Below are 21,136 nucleotides of genomic sequence, written 5' to 3' on the forward strand. Positions count from 1 at the left end.
ATGCCCTCCACACCTTCCCATGAGGAGACCACCTATCCGGCCTGCAGGGGACCCCCGAAGGATGCAGTGGCCAGCGCCTGTGGACACACCTTCTGCGGGGCTTTGCGTCCTCCCGCCCTCCCAGATGGGGGCCCAGCCCTCCTGCCAGGTGTTGCTTTGTGCACTCTGCAAGGAGAAGGAGCCCACGGAGCCTCTCGTGGCCCCTGTGCCCCTGGGCCCTCTGGGGGAGACAACTATGAGCAGCATGCTGAGAAGATTTACTTCTTCTGCAAGGTCGATGCTGAGTTCCTCTGTATGGTCTGTTGGGAGGGTCCCTCCCACCGCACCCACCCCGTGGGCATCCTCGACGGGGTGGTTCAGCCCTACTGGGTAAGATGGATGGCTTTTCCTTGGGACTGTGTGGGCTGGGACAGTGTCCCGTCATCCACAGTGAAGAGAACCGATAGGGATCTGGATGAAGGACCATGGTTCCCCGGGGACGTAAGGCCGTTCCCAGGCTTAGGGGGACTCCTGCCTCAGGGGCCCCACAGGGACCCAGCTGTGGGGTGGAGACACAAGGAGGAGACACACCTGCAGGATGAGTGCTGTGCAGGGAGGGTCTTCTCCCACAGTGGGCAGGGTGAACTTGATCTCCCAGGACCCACACTGGGTGTGGGATCTACCGAGGCCCAGACTGCGGGGCTCAGAGGGACGCGAGGGGCCAGGAAGGGCAGCCTGCAGGTGCCACTCTTCCTTGTGAGAAGGGGAGGCCCGACGTGGCCCACCTGTGTCGCCCCCTGCCCCCCACCCCGGGCTGCCCTCAGATCGCTCTGCTCATCCAGTGTCCGGGTCTAGAAGTGACTTTCTCAGAAGCACCTCTTGAATCTTGAACTTGGCCTTGTCCCCACAACCACCTCCAAATGCAAGCTCTCGCCGTCCTCAGCCAGACCTTGCATAGCCTCGAACGCACTCCCTATGTCCATTCTCACCCTCTCAAGCACCCTCCAGTCCACCAAAACACGCAGCAGACCATGGTGCGCCCCTGTGGCAATCCCTCCCGGGGTCCCCAGCGCCGGGAAAGCCCGACCTCATCAGCAGGGCACCAATGCCATCTGTAGTGAGGACACGGATCCCGCCTGTCCACCTCAGCCCCAGCCCAGCCGCCCCCCAGGCACCGCGTGTCCGGCGGACTGGCCCTTGTGCACCTGCCGTCTCCTGGACGTCTCTGCTCTTTCCTGCTTCTGACTCTTCCTCCCAGACTGCTGTCCTCTCCCTGAACTCTTTCTTTTTAAACCATTTTAGCAATTTCTAAGTGTACAGTCGGGGCATGCGGTCCTCACCACCCCCTCTCTAGACCCACTGTAAATGCCTTCTGTCTTCGAAACCTCCCCTTGTTCCGCTGCGTTCCCACCCAGCTGCTCACACACTGACCCCGCCTTCGTCTGTCTGTACTTCAGCCCCGAGTGACCGGGCTGGTGGCGACCTCAAGGTAATCTCTGCCGGAATACGGACGGGAGCTATTCACCTTTGACTCTCTCACCATCAGCCATGCACCTGGGACTCAGCGGACAAGACCTGTGGACTCAGCCACCTCTTCCTGCCCATTCTGCTCCCCATAGGACCATCTCTGGAACCGGTCGGAAGCCCTGAGCTTGGAGAAGAAAGAGATGGAGGACACACAGAGGCGGGAAGACGGGAAGCCCCAAGCGCTTCTGGTAAAGTGCTTCTGCCACCTGCCCTTTTGGGGGTTTTCTGAGCAGACTCCGGGGAAGCTTGCTGTCTGGTACTTTTGTACTGTTCTCATTCACTTCCTTGCCTCTGTACGAGGGCATTTGGGGTCAAGGCTATGGAATCCCAGAGCTTCACAGCTGGAGATGGTTCCGACATCTAGCCCAAGACCCATCTTACCAGCCATTCTACAGAGCCGAGAACTGGTCCGGGAGCGTGACGGTCCACAGAGAGCAAAGCCCATGTTCATGAGGACATGGCTTCAACCTGGGTCTTTCTCTCTCTTAACATTTATTTATTTGAGAGAGAGAGAGAGTAGGGAAGGGCAGAGGGAGAGAGACAAGCAGACTCCCCGCTGAGCTCAGAGCCCAACACGGGGCTGGATCTCACGATCCTGAGATCACGACCCGAGCTGAAATCAAGCCAGATGCTTCAGCGACTGAACCACCAGGCGTCCCTAGAAGCCGGGTGTCTTGACCCGGAGCCACCTTCCCATCCCAGTCTATGTGCCCAAAAGCACTGCCCTCAGACGGGAAGGGTGGGGCAGAAGCTGGTACCCGGGTCTGCTTCCAGTCCTGACCGAGGCTGGCCTGCGCACCGTGGGGGAGTGGGGTACTGGTGAGCTCCTCAGTCATCCCGGAGGAAAGCCGCAGTCTGAGAACTTCTGGAGCCCTGAGCAAGGCGGCAGAGCTGGAGGCAGGAAGAGACCCGCAGCACTCCTCTGCTCCCTCCCAAGCGTGCCGTGCAGAAGGCGACGTCAGGGCCGGAGAGCGATGCCGGACCCTCCGTGCTGACTCGAACCACGGCCTGTTTCCTTCAGTGGCTCTCTGACGGACGACTACCACCTGCTCCTCGTGACTCTAGGGAAGGCATGGTGGGGTTAGGACGGTGTTGTAGATGGGCAAGGATGCTTGAAAAGTTCAACACGGCTCTGAGGGCGTATGGGGCATTATTAGAATCCCCAGGTAAGACAAGAGCATAGCCCTCCTTGCTGCCAAGTCTATTCTGAGACCCATCTGCTTCTAACATAGTATTGGGAGAGCTAGTGACTCCCTGTGTCTCTGAATCAGGAAGATCCAGGTGATCCTCCTGCAGACCGGCCTCTTGATCTTCTTCCCGGCCCTGTCTATCTTTCCACCCCTCACAGACTCACATTGAAAGCAAGAGGCAGCAGGTGGACACGGTGTTGGAGAGATTGCAGCTGGAGCTGATGGACCAGCAGCGTCTGCTGCAGGCCAGGCTGAGGGACCTGGAGAGGAAGAGCTGCATGGAGAGAGACGAATACATCTTCAGGTCATCTGAGGAGGTCGCCAGGCTTGGGGCCCAGGCCCAGGAGCTGAAGGAGCAGAGTCAGCAGCCAGCAAGGGTCCTGCTGCAGGTGAGGCCGTCCCCACCACCCCGTGGGCTAGGAGAGGGGCCGCACAGGCGGGGACGCCGGCAGAGGCTGGGGCTGCTGGACACAGGCAGGAAGGGCAAGCGAACCTTGTTTCTGCTGGGAGGGACTGCCAGTCCTTGGGTTCCCTTGGCCTGGAGAGCTGACAGATGCGCAGACCCAGGAAGGCTGGATGACTCGCCACCCACCGGGGTCGTGTCAAGGACTTTGGAGTCAGAGGGCCTTAGGTTTGAGGGCAGGCTCTTCCCGCCGTGTGACCATGGCGAGCCTCGTGAGCCCCCTAAACGTGGGGATAATAATGGCACCTCCCTCACAGAGCTCGTGCAAGGATTGTAAGAAACAGTCCATACAAAATGCGTAGCATGGTCCCCGGCGCACACAGATTGCAGTGTGATTGTCATTGTATCATCCCGTTTCACATCAGGTCCGGCGGGTAAGTCAGGCCTGGACCCTGTTCTCCAGCATCCCTCAAGCCCTGGAGGTAGAACACAGTTCCGAGAGAAGGCTAAGACAAAGAAGCCAGCTCAAATGACCTGAGCAGTGTCCCAGTGAGTCGGGAGGCGTGATGTAACGAGCAGATACAGCTCTCTGGAAGAGAGAGCTTTGAGGCCGACGCTAAGGAGGACAGGCTGTGCAGTTGCGGTGGGAAGGACTTGTGGACCCTGAGAGATGTTCTTTTCCTTTGTAGGGTGTCCGAGCCAGCCAGAGCAGATAGGTCTCCTTTCTGCCTGGAGCGTACACTTTGTTCTTCTCACCTCTGTTCCCCTGGACACGGAGACCGAGGGGGGTCACTCTCTACCCTGCCCCCCACAGAAATGCAAATTCACTTTGACACACACACACACAAACAGCCTCCACGTAAAATTCTGTGCTCTAAGAGTCCATTTTTTAAATGTTTTTTTTTAAAGATTTTATTTATTTATTTGACAGAGACAGCGAGAGAGGGAACACAAGCAGGGGGAGTGGGAGAGGGAGAAGCAGGCTTCCCGCAGAGCAGGGAGCCTGATGCGGGACTCCATCCCAGGACCCTGGGACCATGACCTGAGCCGAAGACAGACGCTTGACGACTGAGCCACCCAGGCGCCCCTAAGAGTCCATTTTTAAACTGGTTGTTTGGTACCAGGGATACAGTTCTCCCCTGGAGGTGAAGTTATAAGCCATAATCATGTTTTTAGGCTGATGCAGAAACATCTGTTTAATTCCTGAAGTTATTGGTGCTCGAGTCCATATTGAACAGCATGTAAACTGTAACTCCGAGGGGAGATACCTCCTATAAACTGTGGTAGGCAGAGCAGAGCGGGGGAAGACCAACCCGTCCTTTCGGCCGTGTCCCCCCAGCTCAGCTGCTGCATGTCCTTCTGGGTCACAGACACCACCACAAAGGGAAGCTGCTGGTCCCGTCCTGTCCCCTGCTGGGAGCACCTGTCCCTTCTCCGTGCTTGCCTGGTGAGGAACACTTCTCAGGCAGCCATAAGAACCTGGACCTGGGGCCCGGGACTCAGGAAGTGTCTCCCAAACTTTCCAAGAGTGTTAGAGGTGTGGAGCTAAAGGGCTGTGCGGGTCTTCTGGTCTGATGAGGACCCTGAGCCTGCTCGCGGTCAGACCATGGGGGACGGGCAGGGATGGAGCTGATTCGTGTTTTCTCTCATCTCTTCCCCCCCCCAACCCCCTTTCCCCTAGTAATGAACAGCACCCAAATTAGAAAGAGGAGTTTAAGGTCGTTTTTTTTTTTTTTTTTTCAAGTGACACTGTACTGTCCTCTAGAGGCAAACAGGGTAATGACCTCTGCCCCTTGCAGCCTCCGCAGACCCCAAACATTCTCTTAAAGGACCCACCTCTAATTCTTAAGGGACTGATTGTCTGTAGGTATGAGACAAAGACTTTTGTGAGTCCAGAGACCATTTCTCCAGACCTTGTCGAGAAGATCCGAGATCTCCACAGGAAAATACTCCCCCTCCCAGTGATGCTGAGGACCTTCTCAGGTAAGGGGGAGGGGCAGCAGTTTTCCCCATCCCCTGATGGCAGAACAGCAGATTCTTCCACCCATCACCGCTTGCTGGTTATGAGCCATGGGCAAGCCAGCGTACCTCCTGGTTCCGGTTTGTTCACCTTAAATGGAACACACACTAGTCCTGACCCCATGAGCAGCCACGAGATAAAGGAATGCATGCATGTCAGGAGCTTAGTGCTGTTAATGTTTGTTCCGCCTACGGATATTATTTCCTCAAAAATACTTACGAAGGTCTTGGTTGGGTGGGTGTGTGTTCTGCCCAGCATCGTGCCAGACTCTGTTGACTTGAACACATATTGTATAATTTTAAAAAATAGCATTTACTTCGAAGATGGTGCTTACTTTAGAAACTATTTCCACAAATATCACCTCATTCTGCGTCTCAAACTTAACTGCAGAAGGAACAGCTGGGGGGTCTTGTTAAAAGGCAGACTGTGGGGCGCCTGGGTGGCTCAGATGGTTAAGCGTCTGCCTTCGGCTCAGGTCATGGTCCCAGGGTCCTGGGATCGAGGCCCGCATCGGGCTCCCTGCTCCGCGGGAGCCTGCTTCTCCCTCTGCCTCTCTCTCTCTGTCTCCCATGAATAAATAAATAAAATCTTAAAAAAAAAAAAAAAAAGGGCAGACTGTGGTTCAGTAGGTCTGGGGCGGGGCCCAGGATTCTGCATTTCTCCCGGCCCCCCGGCCAAGCGGATGCCGCCGCTCTCGGAAGCGAACCCCGCCGCAGCGCAGGAGCGCTTGCAGGCCGGGGAAGGCCGCCCTTCTCTGCCCGGAAACGGAGCGGAGCCAGGCGTTGGCAGGCCGCGCAGCGCCCCCGCATCGCGCGCGCTCTGGGGCGCGTCGCCCCGGGCCCCCCTCTCCTCCCGCAGGGGCCGTCACGTCCTGTCTCCGAGGACCTGCCGCACAGCCCCTGCGCTCCGAGGGTGTCCCGGCGGCGCGCGCCGCCCCGGCTGCTGCAGCCGGGAGCCCGCGGGGAGGCGCGCCGCGAGGGGGCCGGCCCGCCGCTCTTGCACCTGCTGCCGGGGCGCGCACCTGCGCGACTCCGCCCGGCCGCGGAGCGGGACCCCGCCTTCGCCGCCTGCGTCCCCGAGACTCCCCGCTTCGCCGTCTGGGAAACGGGCTCCTGCAGGCCTGGGCGGCGGAGGGGCGCGTCCGAGGGGCGCTGCGGCGGAGAGCGGCCGGGCTGGCCGCCGGAGACCCGGGGCAATGATTTGAGGAACGGAACGAAACAGCGCTCCAATACAGACTGCCAGAGCTTCAGAAATCACCGTGGGGGAAAGCAGAACTTCGTCGGGCTTGCACTGACTTGCGCAGCTGACTGTTTCCGTTGTGACACGCGCTGGGAGATGCTTCCGGCGCAGCGCCTCTTCCTCCAGCCCCGGTGGACCCGGGGCCCCTGCCTTTCTGACGTTTCGGCCGTGTTTCTTGTAGAGGATGTCTAATAAAGTGTAGGAACCAGCCAGACTTCTGCATGTCATGTGTCTCTCCATGGAATCTCGGGGACCACGACACAATCCTGTCCTGATGGCAGTGGAACCAGACCCCACTGTTCAGGTCTAACTAACCTCTCAGATATTTACTACCATTACCATTATTATTATTTGGATGATGGGGCTTTGTTTCACTTCCTGTGCACTGCTCTAGTGTTTTGGACAAGCAAGGCTGTTTGTTTTTTTTTTTTTTGGCCGAGTATGAAATTGAAAAAACAAATGAGACACTCACACTGTATTTCCAAGTGTGATTAAATTTAGGGTGAGTGGCCCAGGTAACTTAGGGGTGTGGATAGGCTCAGGTGGAGGCTCTGGGCCTAAATTAAATTGCCCTGCATAAGAAGAAAGAAAATGGAATTTAAAATCTTAAGGAGAAGGTTTAGGAGTCGCCAACACTCAAATAGGAGGACTGGGAGCTGCCTGGAGGGAAAGAATCCTTCTGGTGGCCCCACTGGACGGTCTGAAAATAGACATTGCCCCCCCCCCCATAACTGCCAGGCTGCTGGCTTCTGTGAGGGGCTGTCATGCACTTGAGGTGCCCCAGAGAACCAGAGGGGTGGTTGTGAGGACCCAGCTGGGGTCTGTAGGAGGAATCTGTCCGAAGCCCAAGAACCATGACTACAGCAGGCTGTGAGCCCCAGTGTTGTCTCCAGTCTACTCACTTTGCTCTGCACACGGGGCGGTTTTCCTGTCTGTGGGCAGGCTTGCTGGCTTTACTTGTGCCCTCTATTTCCCCACTCCTTTCCATTCCTCCCTTTTCCTGGGACTTCAGGGCAGAGAGTTGCCTCTGTCATACTCCACAGTTCAGAGTGCACAATTATCAGCAGCCCAGGCAGGTTTTCTCGTGTTCTTTATACTTTCTCCTGTCTCTCCCATTCTCTTTCCCATTCTCCTCACCCACATGGGCACTACTCTAATGTTTTCACATGTCCTCGGATACAGAGGGATCTCTGAATATATACCTAGTACAGGACTAGCTCTGCTTCTTCCTTTTTTTGACCTAGTACCACGGTTTTAAGATCTAGTCATGTTGCCGTACATGCATCTAGTTTATGGCTTCTAATTGCCGAATACTATTCCATAGAACACGTCAGCCACGCTTCATTGTACTTTCTTTTGGCACAGAACATGTAGGTTACCTCCTTCTGCCTATGGCAGTGAGCAAAATTGATGACAAACAGCCTCATACTCTCCCCTTATGAAGGTAAGGTTCACCCCCAGGAGGGGGCAACTGGCATTTGCACACTCACTTTCCTTCAGTACCACCAAATTTCTTCGCAAGATGGCTATATTCATGTATACTTTCACCAGAGGGGCACAGAGATTCCTGCTTTCCGACCCCCATACCAACAATGGGTGCTATCAGACCTGCTCATTTCTGCAAATCTGATGACTGTAATGTGTTATCTCATTTTTTAAAGATTTATTTATTTATTTGAGAGAGAGAGAGAGAGAGAGCAAGTGAGTGCAACGGGCAGAGGCAGAGGGAGAGGGAGAGAGCATCCCCGCTGAGCACAGAGCCCAACGCTGGTCTCGATCTCACGACCCTGAGATCACAACCTGGGCCGAAATCAAGAGTTGGCTGCTCAACCGACCGAGCCAAACAGGCGCCCCAAGTGATACCTCATTTCTAAAAATTTGTCCTTTTCCACCTGTCAGGTTGTGCATCTCTTCTCGAATTTTCTCCATCTTTCTCCCATCTTTCATGTTCCCATCTTTCTTTCATTGATTTCCAGGAATTTCTTACATACTCTAGCTACTAATCTCTTGCTCATTTTAGACTTGAAAATATCACTTTCTTATTAACTTTGATAGTGGTGTTATTCATTAGATAGAAATCCTGAATTTTGGGGGCACCTGGGTGGCTCAGTCAGTTAAGCGTCTGCCTTCGGCTCAGGTCATGATCCTGGGGTCCTGGGAGCGAGCCCTGCGTCGGGCTCCCTGCTCAGTGGGGAGTCTGCTTCTCCCTCTGCCACTCCTTCTGCTTGTGTTTTCTCTCTGTCAAATAAATAAATAAAATCTAAAAAAAAAAGAAATCCTGAATTTTGATGACAAATTTGGTAAACTTTTCACTTTGTGGTTTATATTTTTAAGATTCTTTTTCATGGGACGCCTGGGTGGCTCAGTCGGTTAAGCGTCTGCCTTCGGCTCAGGTCATGATCCCAGGGTCCTGGGATCGAGTCCCACATCGGGATCCCTGCTCCGCGGGGAGCCTACTTCTCCCTCTGCCCCTGTCTCTCTCTCTGTCTCTCATGAATAAATTAAAAAAAAAAAGATTCTTTTTCACCACCACAAGATTGTGTGTGTGTGTTTAAATATATTGCGACAAGTTCTAGAAATTTACTGTTCACACTAATATCTTTAGTTTATCTGGAATGAAGAAGACAGCCAGCTTTATTTTTCCCCACATAATAAGCCAGTTCTTCTGACCCCATCTACTTAGATAATCCATCTTAGTCCTACTGGCTGGTAGCACGTCTACGACACCCATTTCCCACGAATGCAGACACTGTTCTGAGCTTTCGACTCCGTTGTCCCCGGAACCGGGACGTGCTGCTTTTTATTGCCATGACCTTGTAGTGCAACGTAATGTCTAATCGGACTGCTCTCCCCGCCTTGGCTTCCTTTTCAAATGTATCTTACTTATCTGTAGACGTTTATGCTTCCATATAAATTTAGAATCAATTTGTCAGGTTCTTTTTTAAAAAATCCTGGTGCTCTTTTAACTGAAATTACATTGGCATTGATCGTAATTTTATTAGATTTGAGGACTGAGGAAATTAGTTTGGAGCAAATGGGCATCATCATCCTATCCATAAACGTGTCATCTCTCTCTGGCGGTTTAGATCTCCTTTTATGCCTTTAATGGAATTTTGAGATTTTCTGCAGATAAGACTTTGGCAACATCTAGTGACATGTCTGTCTGTTGACCTGGTCATTTTCCCTCCAGACAAATGTTCACACAAGCGTACAACAGTTTGGCACGGCATAGTTTACATCATAGAACAGATAACCAACTAGTATATTCATATACAGCACCATACAACAGTTAAAACGATGACTCATAGTGGTTCCTTCTGGTCTGGAGGGCAGGGAGGAAAAGTGAATCATGTTCCTCAAAAGACAATGGTTTGAGAGAGTTGAGCAGTGGCTTACTTAAAACACTCTCCTGTGGATCTGAAATACTTTATAAGAAAAAACAAAACTTGCTCTTCATAAAATGTGTACATTTTGGGGGGCTACAATTGTTTTAAGGATTGCATTGTTATTATAAAACATTCCTTGTAAAAAAATTATAACTCGTATTGATTATTCTGATATGGAGGAACGATATTGATTTTGCTAATCTTGTTTTTAGCAATTTTGTCACATCCTTATTAGTTCTAATAGTTTGTTAATTCACAGGGTTACCTATGTAGAAAATTGTTATTTCATCATCTGAAAATAACAGTTTTGACTCTTTCCTTCTACTCTATATAACTCTCACTGCCATTTTGCATCCTGTTGTGTGGGCCCAGACCTCCAGCATGCTGTTCAACAGTGTGGAGAGAGGGCATCCTTAGTCCATCGCTAAAGGGAAAAGCAGCTCACTAAGGTTTCTCAGTTAAGCATAATGACTATTATGGATTTCTTGGTAGAGAGCCTTCATCAAGTTAGAGACAGCTTTTCTTTTTTTCAAGATTTTATTTATTTGACAGAGATAAAGAGAGGGAGAGCACAAGCTGGTGGAGTGGCAGGCAGAGGGAGAGGGAAAAGCAGGCTCCCCGCTGAGGAAGGAGCCCAATGTGGGACGCGATCCCAGGACCCTGGGATCATGACCTGAGCCGAAGGCAGATGAGCCACCCAGGCGCCCCGAGAGAGCTTTTCTATTCCTAGTTTTCTTAGAGTTTTTCAAATAATGCCTAAGTTTTAAGCTTTATCAAATACCCTTTTTCATGTTTCAAGATAATCATTGTGATTTTTCTGTATTTGACCATGGGTGTGGTCATCCCACAGTCAGAGCGTCTGATGTTAGACCATCATTGTTTTTCTGATAACTTTAAAGATTTTATTTATTTGTGTGTGTGAGAGAGAGAGCACGAGCAGGGGGGAGAGGGAGAAGCAGGCTCCCCGCTGAGCAAGGAGCCTGGCACGGGGCTCGATTCCAGGACCCTGGGATCATGACCTGAGCCGAAGGCAGATGCTTAACTGACTGAGCCACCCAGGCACCCCGAGAGAGCTTTTCTATTCCTAGTTTTCTTAGAATTTGTCAAATAATGCCTAAGTTTTAAGCTTTATCAAATACCCTTTTTCATGTTTCAAGATAATCATTGTGATTTTTCTGTATTTGACCATGGGTGTGGTCATCCCACAGTCAGAGCGTCTGATGTTAGACCACCATTGTTTTTCTGATAACTTTTTTTTTAAAGATTTTATTTATTTATTTGAGAGAGAGAGAGCACATGAGAGGGGGGAGGGTCAGAGGGAGAAGCAGACTCCCTGCCGAGCAGGGAGCCCGATGCGGGACTCGATCCAGGGACTCCAGGATCATGACCTGAGCCGAAGGCAGTCGCTTAACCAACTGAGCCACCCAGGCGCCCTGTTTTTCTGATAACTTTAAAGATTTTATTTATTTGTGTGTGTGAGAGAGAGAGAGCACGAGCAGGGGGAGAGGGAGAAGCAGGCTCCCCGCTGAGCAAGGAGCCTGGCACTGGGCTCGATCCCAGGACACTGAGATCATGACCTGAGCCGAAGGCAGACGCTTCACCACCTGAGCCACCCAGGCACCCCGACTTTTCTGATAACTTTACCTAATAACGATGTAGTTCACTGTTGAAGTGTTTCGTAATCACATACAGATTCTTTAACCCGCCCAGGACCCTCTTGGCTGAGCCACCAGCTACCTCAGTGCTTTGCAAACCTTAGCATTTAAACAGCATTTGAGAATTTTGTTCAAATGCAGTTCTGATTCAGAAGATGTAAGGAGGGACTTGGGATTTTCTAAAAGCGCTAGGGTGATGCTAGGTCTGCAATCAGACCCCAGTCTAAGTGGGGGTCCACATCACTGCTTTCACCCAACACACCCTACTGTGGACCTTCAATCCCAAATTCCTGACAGAGGTTTTTGATTGGTTGGGTACTGACTTCTGTGCTGGTTTGCAAGTCACTAGCCCATGTGTGCTGGTGACCCTGGGTAAGCACCTCAGGGCCAGTCATTGTGGCCGGCAGCACCCGCTGCAATTCATAGCCCTTTGCTTGGTTATTATGAGTTCAAACTGTAGTTCTGCCAGAGGGAAGTTACTTAATTTCTCTGAGTCTTAGCCTCATGTGAAGAAGAGATCAAAATGCCTGTTCTCTAGGCTTAAATGTGGCTAAATGGATTAATGTGTGTAAGATGATTCTGGAACCCAACCCCAATGTGGGGTAGATGGGGTTTCCTGACACTGACACCAATGACCTGGACACCAGCTGGGTGTCCACCAGATTCCACTCAATTCTGACACCATCTACCCAGGAACTGCATCAGATTTCACAGGTTAAGGGCTTTATTTTATTTTTCCTTCCCTTCCCCTATGTTCATCTGTTTTGTTTCTTAAATTCAACATGGAGCAAAATTGTATGGTATTTGTCTTTCTCTAACTGACTTATTTCACTTAACATAATCCCCTCCAGTTCTGTCCACGTTGATGCAAATGGCAAGATTTCATTCCTTTTGAAGGCTGAGTACTATTCCATTGTGTGTGTGTGTGTGTGTGTGTTTATGCAACAACTTCTTCATTATCCATTCATCTGCCAGAAAAACAAAAAGCAAAAAACCAAACCTACTTAGGAGCCGGGTAATCTCCACTTCCATTCCTTCTCTCACGTGTAACTGAAAAGTCTGTGGTCAAAATGAGAAATCTGGGCTAGGTCCAGTACAACACTTGGGGACAGAGATGACCAAGGCCCAGAGCTCACACTCAGCACCACTGGTGAAGGAAGGAGTGAGCCAGGGCTGGCTTCTGGTCGTGGCCGGCGTTCCGGCATCTCCAGGGCTGGGTACCTCCCAAATTCAAAGAGCACTGTAGCTTCATTGCCGGAAGGTCAGAATAGGGAGTGAAAAAAATGTATTCAAATCCAACAGAAGAGCCAAGAAAATTAAACTGAGAAGCGCTGTGTAGACTACCTTCAGTTTGGGACTAGGTGGCTATCAGCAGTGAATACTGTCTTTGTATATTCTCTCCGCCCCAGCCCCGTCCGAAGGAGGACACAGAACTAATTATCTTCATGTGACAATAAGGCCATTGCCACCAGGATCATCAGCTCACAGATATCTCTTTGTAGAGGGCTCCAGAGACTGGCTGGGTGGGGCCCGAGAGCCATGCAGAAGGAACAGTGAGTGTACGAGAAGTCGGCCAAGTGCCCTGGGGAACAAGGGCTCTTGTCTGCGCCTGGCTCAACCTTGGGAAATCCTCCCCTCTGCCCAGGGCCCAAGAGCATAGAGGATCCCTCCCACCTTCGAGACCTGTGTCTTCACACCTGTGCTCACAGACAGTCCATCCACGGGCCGGACGAGTGCGCTTCTACGCCCTGAAGCATCACCTTGTTTCCCACAGGGCTGGGACCACGTGCACGCACTGTCTCCCAGGCCCCCCAGCAAAGCAATGATCTCGTACCTTTGTGCTCAGTGGAAACCATGGGCTCTAGGAACAGGGATTCCCACGTTTTACTTGTGTGAGCTTCCGGGGTTTACTTCATCTCCCTAAACGTCTAGTCTGCTGGTCTGAAAACTGAGAACAAGTGCCTACTTTGGGACTGTTAAAAGGCGTGAACAATACCTGTGTAAGGAGAAGCACAGATTTCCCTTCTTGGTGGGGAAACACACAGCTCTTCCTACCGTGTGTTTCCACTGAGGCTCCTGTCCTGCTTGCAGGCAACACGTCAGTTCTGGTCGGCAAGTGCAGAATTTTCCCGGCATCAGGCCATCTTTGGAGACAGCCGGGGGATGCCCTGTGATTCATCTCTATTCTGACACTCTCCACTGGACGCAGCGTCAGACCCCACAGGTCAAGGGCTCAGTCCCACAAGACTGCCCCCTCGGCAGCCACATTACCACCTGTGCTTCTGCTGATCAGCTGTAGGTCAGAGTTCCAATGGGGGCTCCTTGGGTTGATTAACTTGTTAGGAACGCTCACAGCATGCAGAGAAACACTGACTTTCATTCACTAGTTTATTTAAGGACACGATAAAGGATGCAGAGGAACAGTCAGATGAAGAGACGCACAGGGAGAGGGTCCCAGGCGCAGGAGTTTTGTCCCCACGGAGTTGGGGTGTCACACTCCGGGCGTGGGTGTCCTCAGCCGCCTGGAAGCTCCCTCAACTCTGTACGATTGGGATTTTATGGAGGCTCCCCACATAGGCATGATGAATCACTCCCTCCATTCCCAGCCTCTTTCCCCTTTTGGAGAGTGGGGGATGGCGTGGGGAATTCCAAGCTGCTAGTCGTGGCTTGGTCTCTGGTGATGAGCCCCCATCCGGGAGCCCGCCCAGAGTCACCACACTGAGCAGGAGATGCTCCTGGTGCTGTTATCATGTAGGACATTACAAGGGTTTTAGGAACTCTGTGCCAGGAACCGGGGCTGAGACCGATGTACGTCCTTCTATCTCACAACGGTTGGAAATACGGGCACGTTGCCTGGCGCAGGCAAGGCTCCCGGCTGCCGCGGCTGCTGATAACAGTGTGCAGTGACTCATAACCGGCAAACATGTGAGCGAACATCAGGAAACACTAATTCTACAGACCAACAATAACAGGGCCTAATGGCAGGCATATGAAAACCAAGGGGGCACACGACTGTTTTCAGGTAAGTTAGACATCAAAATGTGAGGGAGACACTGTAAAACTTTTAGAAGGTAATATGGGGGGAAATCCCCATGACCGTGGGGTAAGGGAGGATTTCTTTTTTTTTTTTTTAAGATTTTATTTATTTATTTGAGAGAGAGAATGAGAGAGAGAGAGCACATGAGAGAGGGGAGGGTCAGAGGCAGAAGCAGGCTCCCCGCCGAGCAGGGAGCCCGACGCGGGACTCGATCCCGGGACTCCAGGATCATGACCTGAGCCGAAGGCAGTCGCTTAACCGACTGAGCCACCCAGGCGCCCATAAGGGAAGATTTCTTAAGTAAGACCAATTAATAAACGAGTAAATACAGCACTCTCCACAAAGGTTTAGATCCATAAATCTCCCAGCATTAAAGTTAAGAACTTCTCATTATTAAGACAGCAAAAGAGAGTGAAGAGATAAGTCACAAACTGGGAAAAGATACTGACAAAAGACTAGAAACTGCAGATCCAGACGCAAGAAAACCTCAGCAAAAAATACTGAAGACTTGAGCAGGCGCTACCCAGAGAGGAATCCCAGAGCCACCCTCCTCAGCTACCTGGGAAATGCAAATTACAACCACAGTGAGATCCACGGGGAGGAGTTCACAGGGCTGCCGGACCAAAACGGAAGACTGGTGAGAAAGTTCAGACGCCGCAGCTGGAGTGTGAATCAATATGACCACTTTCAAAAACAGTTTGGCATTGCCTGGTAAAACTGAAGACGTACTACACTATGACCTGAACTTCACTTATGTGTCTATCCTGGAGAGACTCCTGCACACGCTCACTGGGAGGGATGCACAAACATACTTAGCAGCATTGTTAGGATGGTGAGAGACTGGAAACAACACAAATGTGGAACCAAGCTATGAATAATAATATCATGCACACGAAGATGTGTTCCAAGTTCAAGCTTTCCAAGGTCTCGTACTGTCTGGGAGGACAGAGGGACACTGAGACACTTCATCTTTTGTTAATTCAAGCATGCATGTAAGATTTTATGGGAAGAGAGGAGGAAAATATGTAACTTCCAAACCAGCAGAGGAGAAACAAGGGAATAAAGAAAACTTAATCAACCCAACAAAGATAAGAAAGAAAAAAAAAAGCACAGAAAAGAATGATAAATAGAAATCATAAAATAACACCATAGAAACTTATTGATTTATCAATAAACAGAATAAATGTAAACAGGATAACTCATGTTTGCCAAAAGACCAGCTTCTAAACTGGAAAAAAATCCAGCTATGCTGTTTACAAAATAAGTAATAAAACAATGACCCTGAAAGATTAAAAATAACATATTGGGCAGCAATAGTGAAGGGAAAGTTGATGTGAATGTATCAATATCAGAGAAGATATACTTCAATGCAAGAAGTATTATTAGGTGGAGAAACAGGGACACTACATTCTGGTAAAAGGAACAATTTATCTGGAAACTGTGACAATTCTAAGCTCTCATACATCTAACAATTCATAATCAGTTACAGAAAGAACTTAGCAGATTTTAAAAGATATTTCTTTCAGTTACTGATACTCAAATATGAAGAAAATAATAAGGATCTAGAATATTTGAACCACAAAATAAGATTTTTCTAATAAAGATACACTGTATTTGAATAACAAAATAAAATTCATCTAATGATTATACAAAGAACCCTGAACTTAACAGTAAACATAGTCTTTTTTTAAAAAAGATTTTATTTATTTGAGACAGAGTGAGCACAAGCAGGGAGAAGGATCAGAGGGAGAGGGAGAAGCAGACTCTCTGCTGAGCAGGGAGCCCGACGCAGGACTCGATCCCAGGACTCGGGATCATGACCTGAGCTGAAGGCAGATGCTCAACCCACTGAGCCACCCAGGCGCCCCAAACATAGAGTCTTTTTGAACACTCATGAAACATTAGGAAAAAAGCGAACAAGCCCTAGGTACCAAAGTCAAACATCACTATCATTGTCTGTTTCAAGCTTTCTTCCATGTGTGAGTTTTGACCCTTCTCCTTCAGCTCTGTTTTCTTGCTTGTGACCAATGCAGTCCTCGTGTCTCACTCTCCTGCACCCCAGCTGCTGGGGAAAGAGTATCAGAAAGGCACACAGAGCAGTGCCCTCTCCTGCTAGTTCTGCGGAGGCGTCTGGCCAGAGGCGTCCCCGAGGGCATCACAGGCCGTGGGGCTGGATGGCAGCTCAGGATCATGACTGCCCGGTCTGTGTTCTGCTGTCAGAAAACTGTTCTTGCAAATGTTATTTGTAACAAGAGAGTATTTCAGGATTCCTCAACTCCACATATTATGACTGCTCTGTAGAATCCGGTAAAACTTCTAGTCTCCACAGTGTTTGCCTTATTAAATGATTTCTTGCATGATCATAATTGCTCAGGGAATAATACCTGAATAATCATGTTTTCTAAAAGTATAAATGTTTGAAAGATTTATTAATCCGAAGAGCTTTAAAAACCACCTGACCCCCCTCCCACCCGCAAACGTCATAAAGTCACAAGTAACAGAGCTGTTTTCCTAAAACAGTGCATCTGAGGAAGATCTCTGACCACAGTGTAACAGAATGAAAAATCAGAAAATAAAGTCAATTTCTCTACATTTATAGAAGCTCTTACGTTTAAAAACACACTTCTAAATTAGTTATGGGCCAAATTTGAAATCATAATGAAAATTTTGAAGTATTAAAACTGAAAGTTGGGGCACCTGGGTGGCTCAGTCAGTTAAGCGTCTCCCTTTGGCTCAGGTCATGGTCCCAGGGTCCTGGGATCAAGTCCCGCATCGGGCTCCCTGCTCGGCGGGAAGCCTGCTTCTCCCTCTCCCACTCCCCCGTCTTGTGCTCTTTCTCTCTCTCATTCTCTCTCTCAAATAAACAAATAAAATCTTTAAAAAAACCCAAAAAACCCCCTGAAAGTTAAGGCAAACACCAAAAGGGTATAATGCAGCTAACACTGTGTTCATCAGCTGTTGGAGCCTAACAGCACCTGACCCCCAAATCTAGCAGCTTGAGGTGACAAACATTCACGATCCCAGTTTCTGTGGGTCAGCAATGGGGGCAGTTGCGATGGGCAGCTCTGGCTCACGGTCTCTCCTGGGCATTTGAGGTGCCGGCTGCAGCCATGGCTGCCAGAAGCTGGACCATCCAGTTCATTGCTCACAAGCACCGCTCAGAGTCCTGTCTGTGAGGAGTGAGCCCCCCACACCCAGGGGAAAGGAAGTAAGCTTTATCTCCCGAACGGGACATAGCAAAGAACTCTGTACACACAACTTTAAATCCACGACAGTGTTACTGGGATGGAAATTTACAGCCTTAGGTGCATTTGGTAGAGATAAATGAAATCATAAAATTAAACTACCTCGGTCAACAAATTAAAAAGAATGGAGTAAGCTTAAAGAAAGAGGAAGTGAGCTAAGAGCAAACATAAGTGAAAGAAATGCTAGAATGTTCCACAACACTGAAAGCTCCTTCTTTGAAAAGACCACTAAGGTAGCAACTCTTCAGCAAGACTGGTCAAGACAAAAGCAAAAGTACAAACAACAATATTAAAAATGGGAAACAGAGGTGCCTGGGTGGCTCAGTCGTTAAGCGCCTGCCTTCGGCTCAGGTCATGATCCCAGAGTCCTGGGATCAAGCCCCGCATCAGGCTCCCTGCTCTGCAGGAAGCCTGCTTCTCCCTCTCCCACTCCCCCTGCTTGTGTGTTCCCTCTCTTGCTGTCTCTCTCTCTCTGTCAAATAAATAAATAAAACTTAAAAAAAAAAAAAAAAGGGAAACAGAGGGGCGCCAGGGTGGCTCAGTCTTTGAGCGTCTGCCTTTGGCTCAGGTCATGATCTTCAGGTCCTGGGATAGAGCCCCACGTTAGGCTCCCTGCTCAGTGGAGATTAGGCTTCTCTCTCTCTCTCTGCCTCTCCCCCTGCTTGTGCTCTCTCTGTCTCTCTCAAATGAATAAATAAAATCTTAAAAAACAATGGGAAACAGGGCTACTGAGGAATTGGGAAGAAATTTACGTCAACAACTTTGAAAACAGAGACGTACTGGACAATTTTGTAGAAAATATCACTTACCAATACTGACGTATGCTGACACAGAAGACCTGAATAGATCTATTACCATTTATTAAATCAAGTTAGAAATTAAAATTTTAAGCCCTCCCTCTTCCTCCCCTCCAACAAAATTAAATATCAGATCCACTGGCATCTTACAGGCAAATTTCATCAAACCTTCTAAGAAAGAGATAATGCCCACACTGAAGTATTACAGAAAACAGAGAGATGCTCCCCAAACCACTTTATCGGCCCCGTGTAAATGAGATACTAAAACTAGATGTAGACAGGGGGAATCCGCAGTCCAGTTTTCCTTATGAACACAGATTCAAAAGTCCTAAATAAAGTTAATAAACAGAACTTGGCAAAAATGGTATTAAATCATAGAGTTTACCCTTGGAATATAAACATCGGTTTAACATTAAAAAAATCATCAATGTGATTCATTAATAGATTAACGGAGGGAAGAAATATCACTTCAAGAGAGATAGAAATGCATCTGATATAATTGAATACTCATTCCCATTGAAAATGCTTCATATGCTAAGGACTGAATTTTCTTACCCTATAAAGCACACCTTACAAAATCATACATCAAACATTGAATTCAACACACTTAATCCTAACTAAAACACGGAAGCATCCTTTTAAAATCAGGAACAAGACAAAGATGCTATCATCTTGCTATCATCCTCCTGCTAGCTAATTAAATAAAAGAAAGAGCAGTACTTACACAAGGAGTGTAAGTATTGAGATGCAAGAAGGAAATCTCTCGTGGTTTCTACCATCGTTTTCATCGTGCAATCTGTTTTTATTCAAAACTGCTCTCCATGTGCAGGCAGATTCTCTGGGAACCTCTGATCTCTCCTCTCTGTCCTGGGCTGTGATCTGGGCGGGGCACCAACTCATCAGCCCCCCAAGCCAAGCACCTGCTGCAAGCTGCTTTCTCTCTCTCTTTTTAAAAAGATTTTATTTATTTGAGAGAGAGAGAATGAGTCGGGGAAGGGGCAGAGGGAGAGGGAGAATCAGGTTCCATGCTCAGCGGGGAGCCTGACGCGGGGCTCGACCCCAGGACCCCGGGATCACGACCTGAGCTGAAGGCAGACGCGTCACCGGCTGAGCTGCCCAGGCGCCCCTCTTTTTCTCTTATCACAGCCCTTGGAAGACTACCTGAATCATCAGCATCTTACCCCTCCGCAGGAGGGCCAAGGGCCTGGAATTTAATGCGAACAGCACAAGCCAGGTGCTGAGAGTCTTCTCCGTTCCTGTTCTGGAAATGCGCGTGTCACAGGCCAGCCCCTGGTTGCAGCAGCCGCAACCTCGCCCCTTCCTCTCCGTCCCTCCATCACCCCAGCCCTGGGCTGGTCTTCTATCAACGGGGGTGACTGAGGAGGCCTCAGTGGAGGGACTATTTACAAAGATGCGTGCGGGGCTCCGCAAACCCCGCGGGGCGCAAAGCATCACTGCACTGCAGGGGCGAGGCGGGGAGCCGCAAGCTCCGTGCCCGCTCGGGGGCGCCCCCTCCCCCCCAGCTCTTGAGTTCATCTGCTCCTCCGCTGCACCTCTTCCTAACCCGCCGCTGCTCACTTCTGGCCCGTGGACAGATGCCCGACCGCCCAGGGGTCAGCGCGGCCCCATCCTAGGGTCGAGCTTCACACCTGCCAGGGCCTTAACTGGCTGGCCCCTGTGCGTTTTGACTCCCACGTCTGCGGCTTCGGTCCTGACTCTGAGAGCCCTTTCCCTGCGTGACTTCTCCGTTCAGATGCCCGACAGACGTCTCGGACGGAACACGAGCAAGACCCGAGCCCGATCCTGCCACCGCGGCCTCCAAAGCCGCTCCCCAACCACGCGTAGCTGCCCGCGGCTGAACCCCAAACCCAGGGGCCGCCGGCCTAGCAGCAAGTCGTGTTCACCGCCTGGAACCCGCTCCTCCTACCACCACAGTCTACACTGTCATCACTCGGCGGATTCACCACAGACGTCTCCTCTCCAGGACTCCCTGCTTCCTCACTTATCTGTTTCAAAAAGCAACCGTAGTGGTTTGGGTCCATTGTGCTTATTTTCTAACATGCGCTGTTTTGTATTTGCCATGCTTATTTTTATTATTGCTTATTTATTTTTTAAGATTTGTTAATTTATTTGAGAGAGAGCATGAACGGGGGAGGGGCAGAGGGAGAGAGAGACGCAGCCCCCCCACTGAGGGTGGAGCCCAAGGCACGGATGGATCCCACGATCCTGAGATCAGGACCTGAGCCGAAATCAAGAGTTCGATGCTCAACCCCCAGAGGCACCCAGGCGCCCGTCATGCGTAGCTTTGCGTCTGTTGTAGAATGAGCTCCTTGAAGACAGGGAGCCTCCCAGCGAAGAACAGTACCTGGTCAATACGAGGTGCGGCCTACTTGTGTCTGAGTGGAACCACTAATCCTCTGCCTGTAAGGCTTGAGCAGCTTCCCAACGCCCTCGGGGGAAACCCCCGACCCTGCAGCGCGGTCCACCAGGCCGCGGACCCTCCCCTGCTCTGCCGCCCCTCCTCGGGGGAAACCCCCGACCCTGCAGCGCGGTCCACCAGGCCGCGGGCCCTCCCCTGCTCTGCCGCGCCTCCGCCCACCGCACTGCCCTCGGGGGAAACCCCCGGCCCTGCAGCGCGGTCCACCAGGCCGCGGGCCC

General features: G+C 50.4%; 1 protein-coding gene across 1 annotated transcript; it reads left to right on the forward strand.

Moving 5' to 3' along the window:
* Positions 1–6,550, forward strand: LOC117999723 (tripartite motif-containing protein 15-like). The gene is given in 8 exon segments (XM_034989071.1): positions 1–96; positions 98–230; positions 233–369; positions 1,599–1,694; positions 2,855–3,085; positions 4,950–5,082; positions 5,767–5,852; positions 5,978–6,550. Coding segments are annotated over 8 exon segments (1,485 nt in total).
* Positions 6,551–21,136: the final 14,586 nt, after the last annotated feature.

The sequence above is a fragment of the Mirounga leonina genome, unplaced genomic scaffold, assembly GCF_011800145.1.
Source record: "Mirounga leonina isolate KUSES-001 unplaced genomic scaffold, KU_Mleo_1.0 Mir_460, whole genome shotgun sequence".
Lineage (NCBI taxonomy): Eukaryota > Metazoa > Chordata > Mammalia > Carnivora > Phocidae > Mirounga > Mirounga leonina.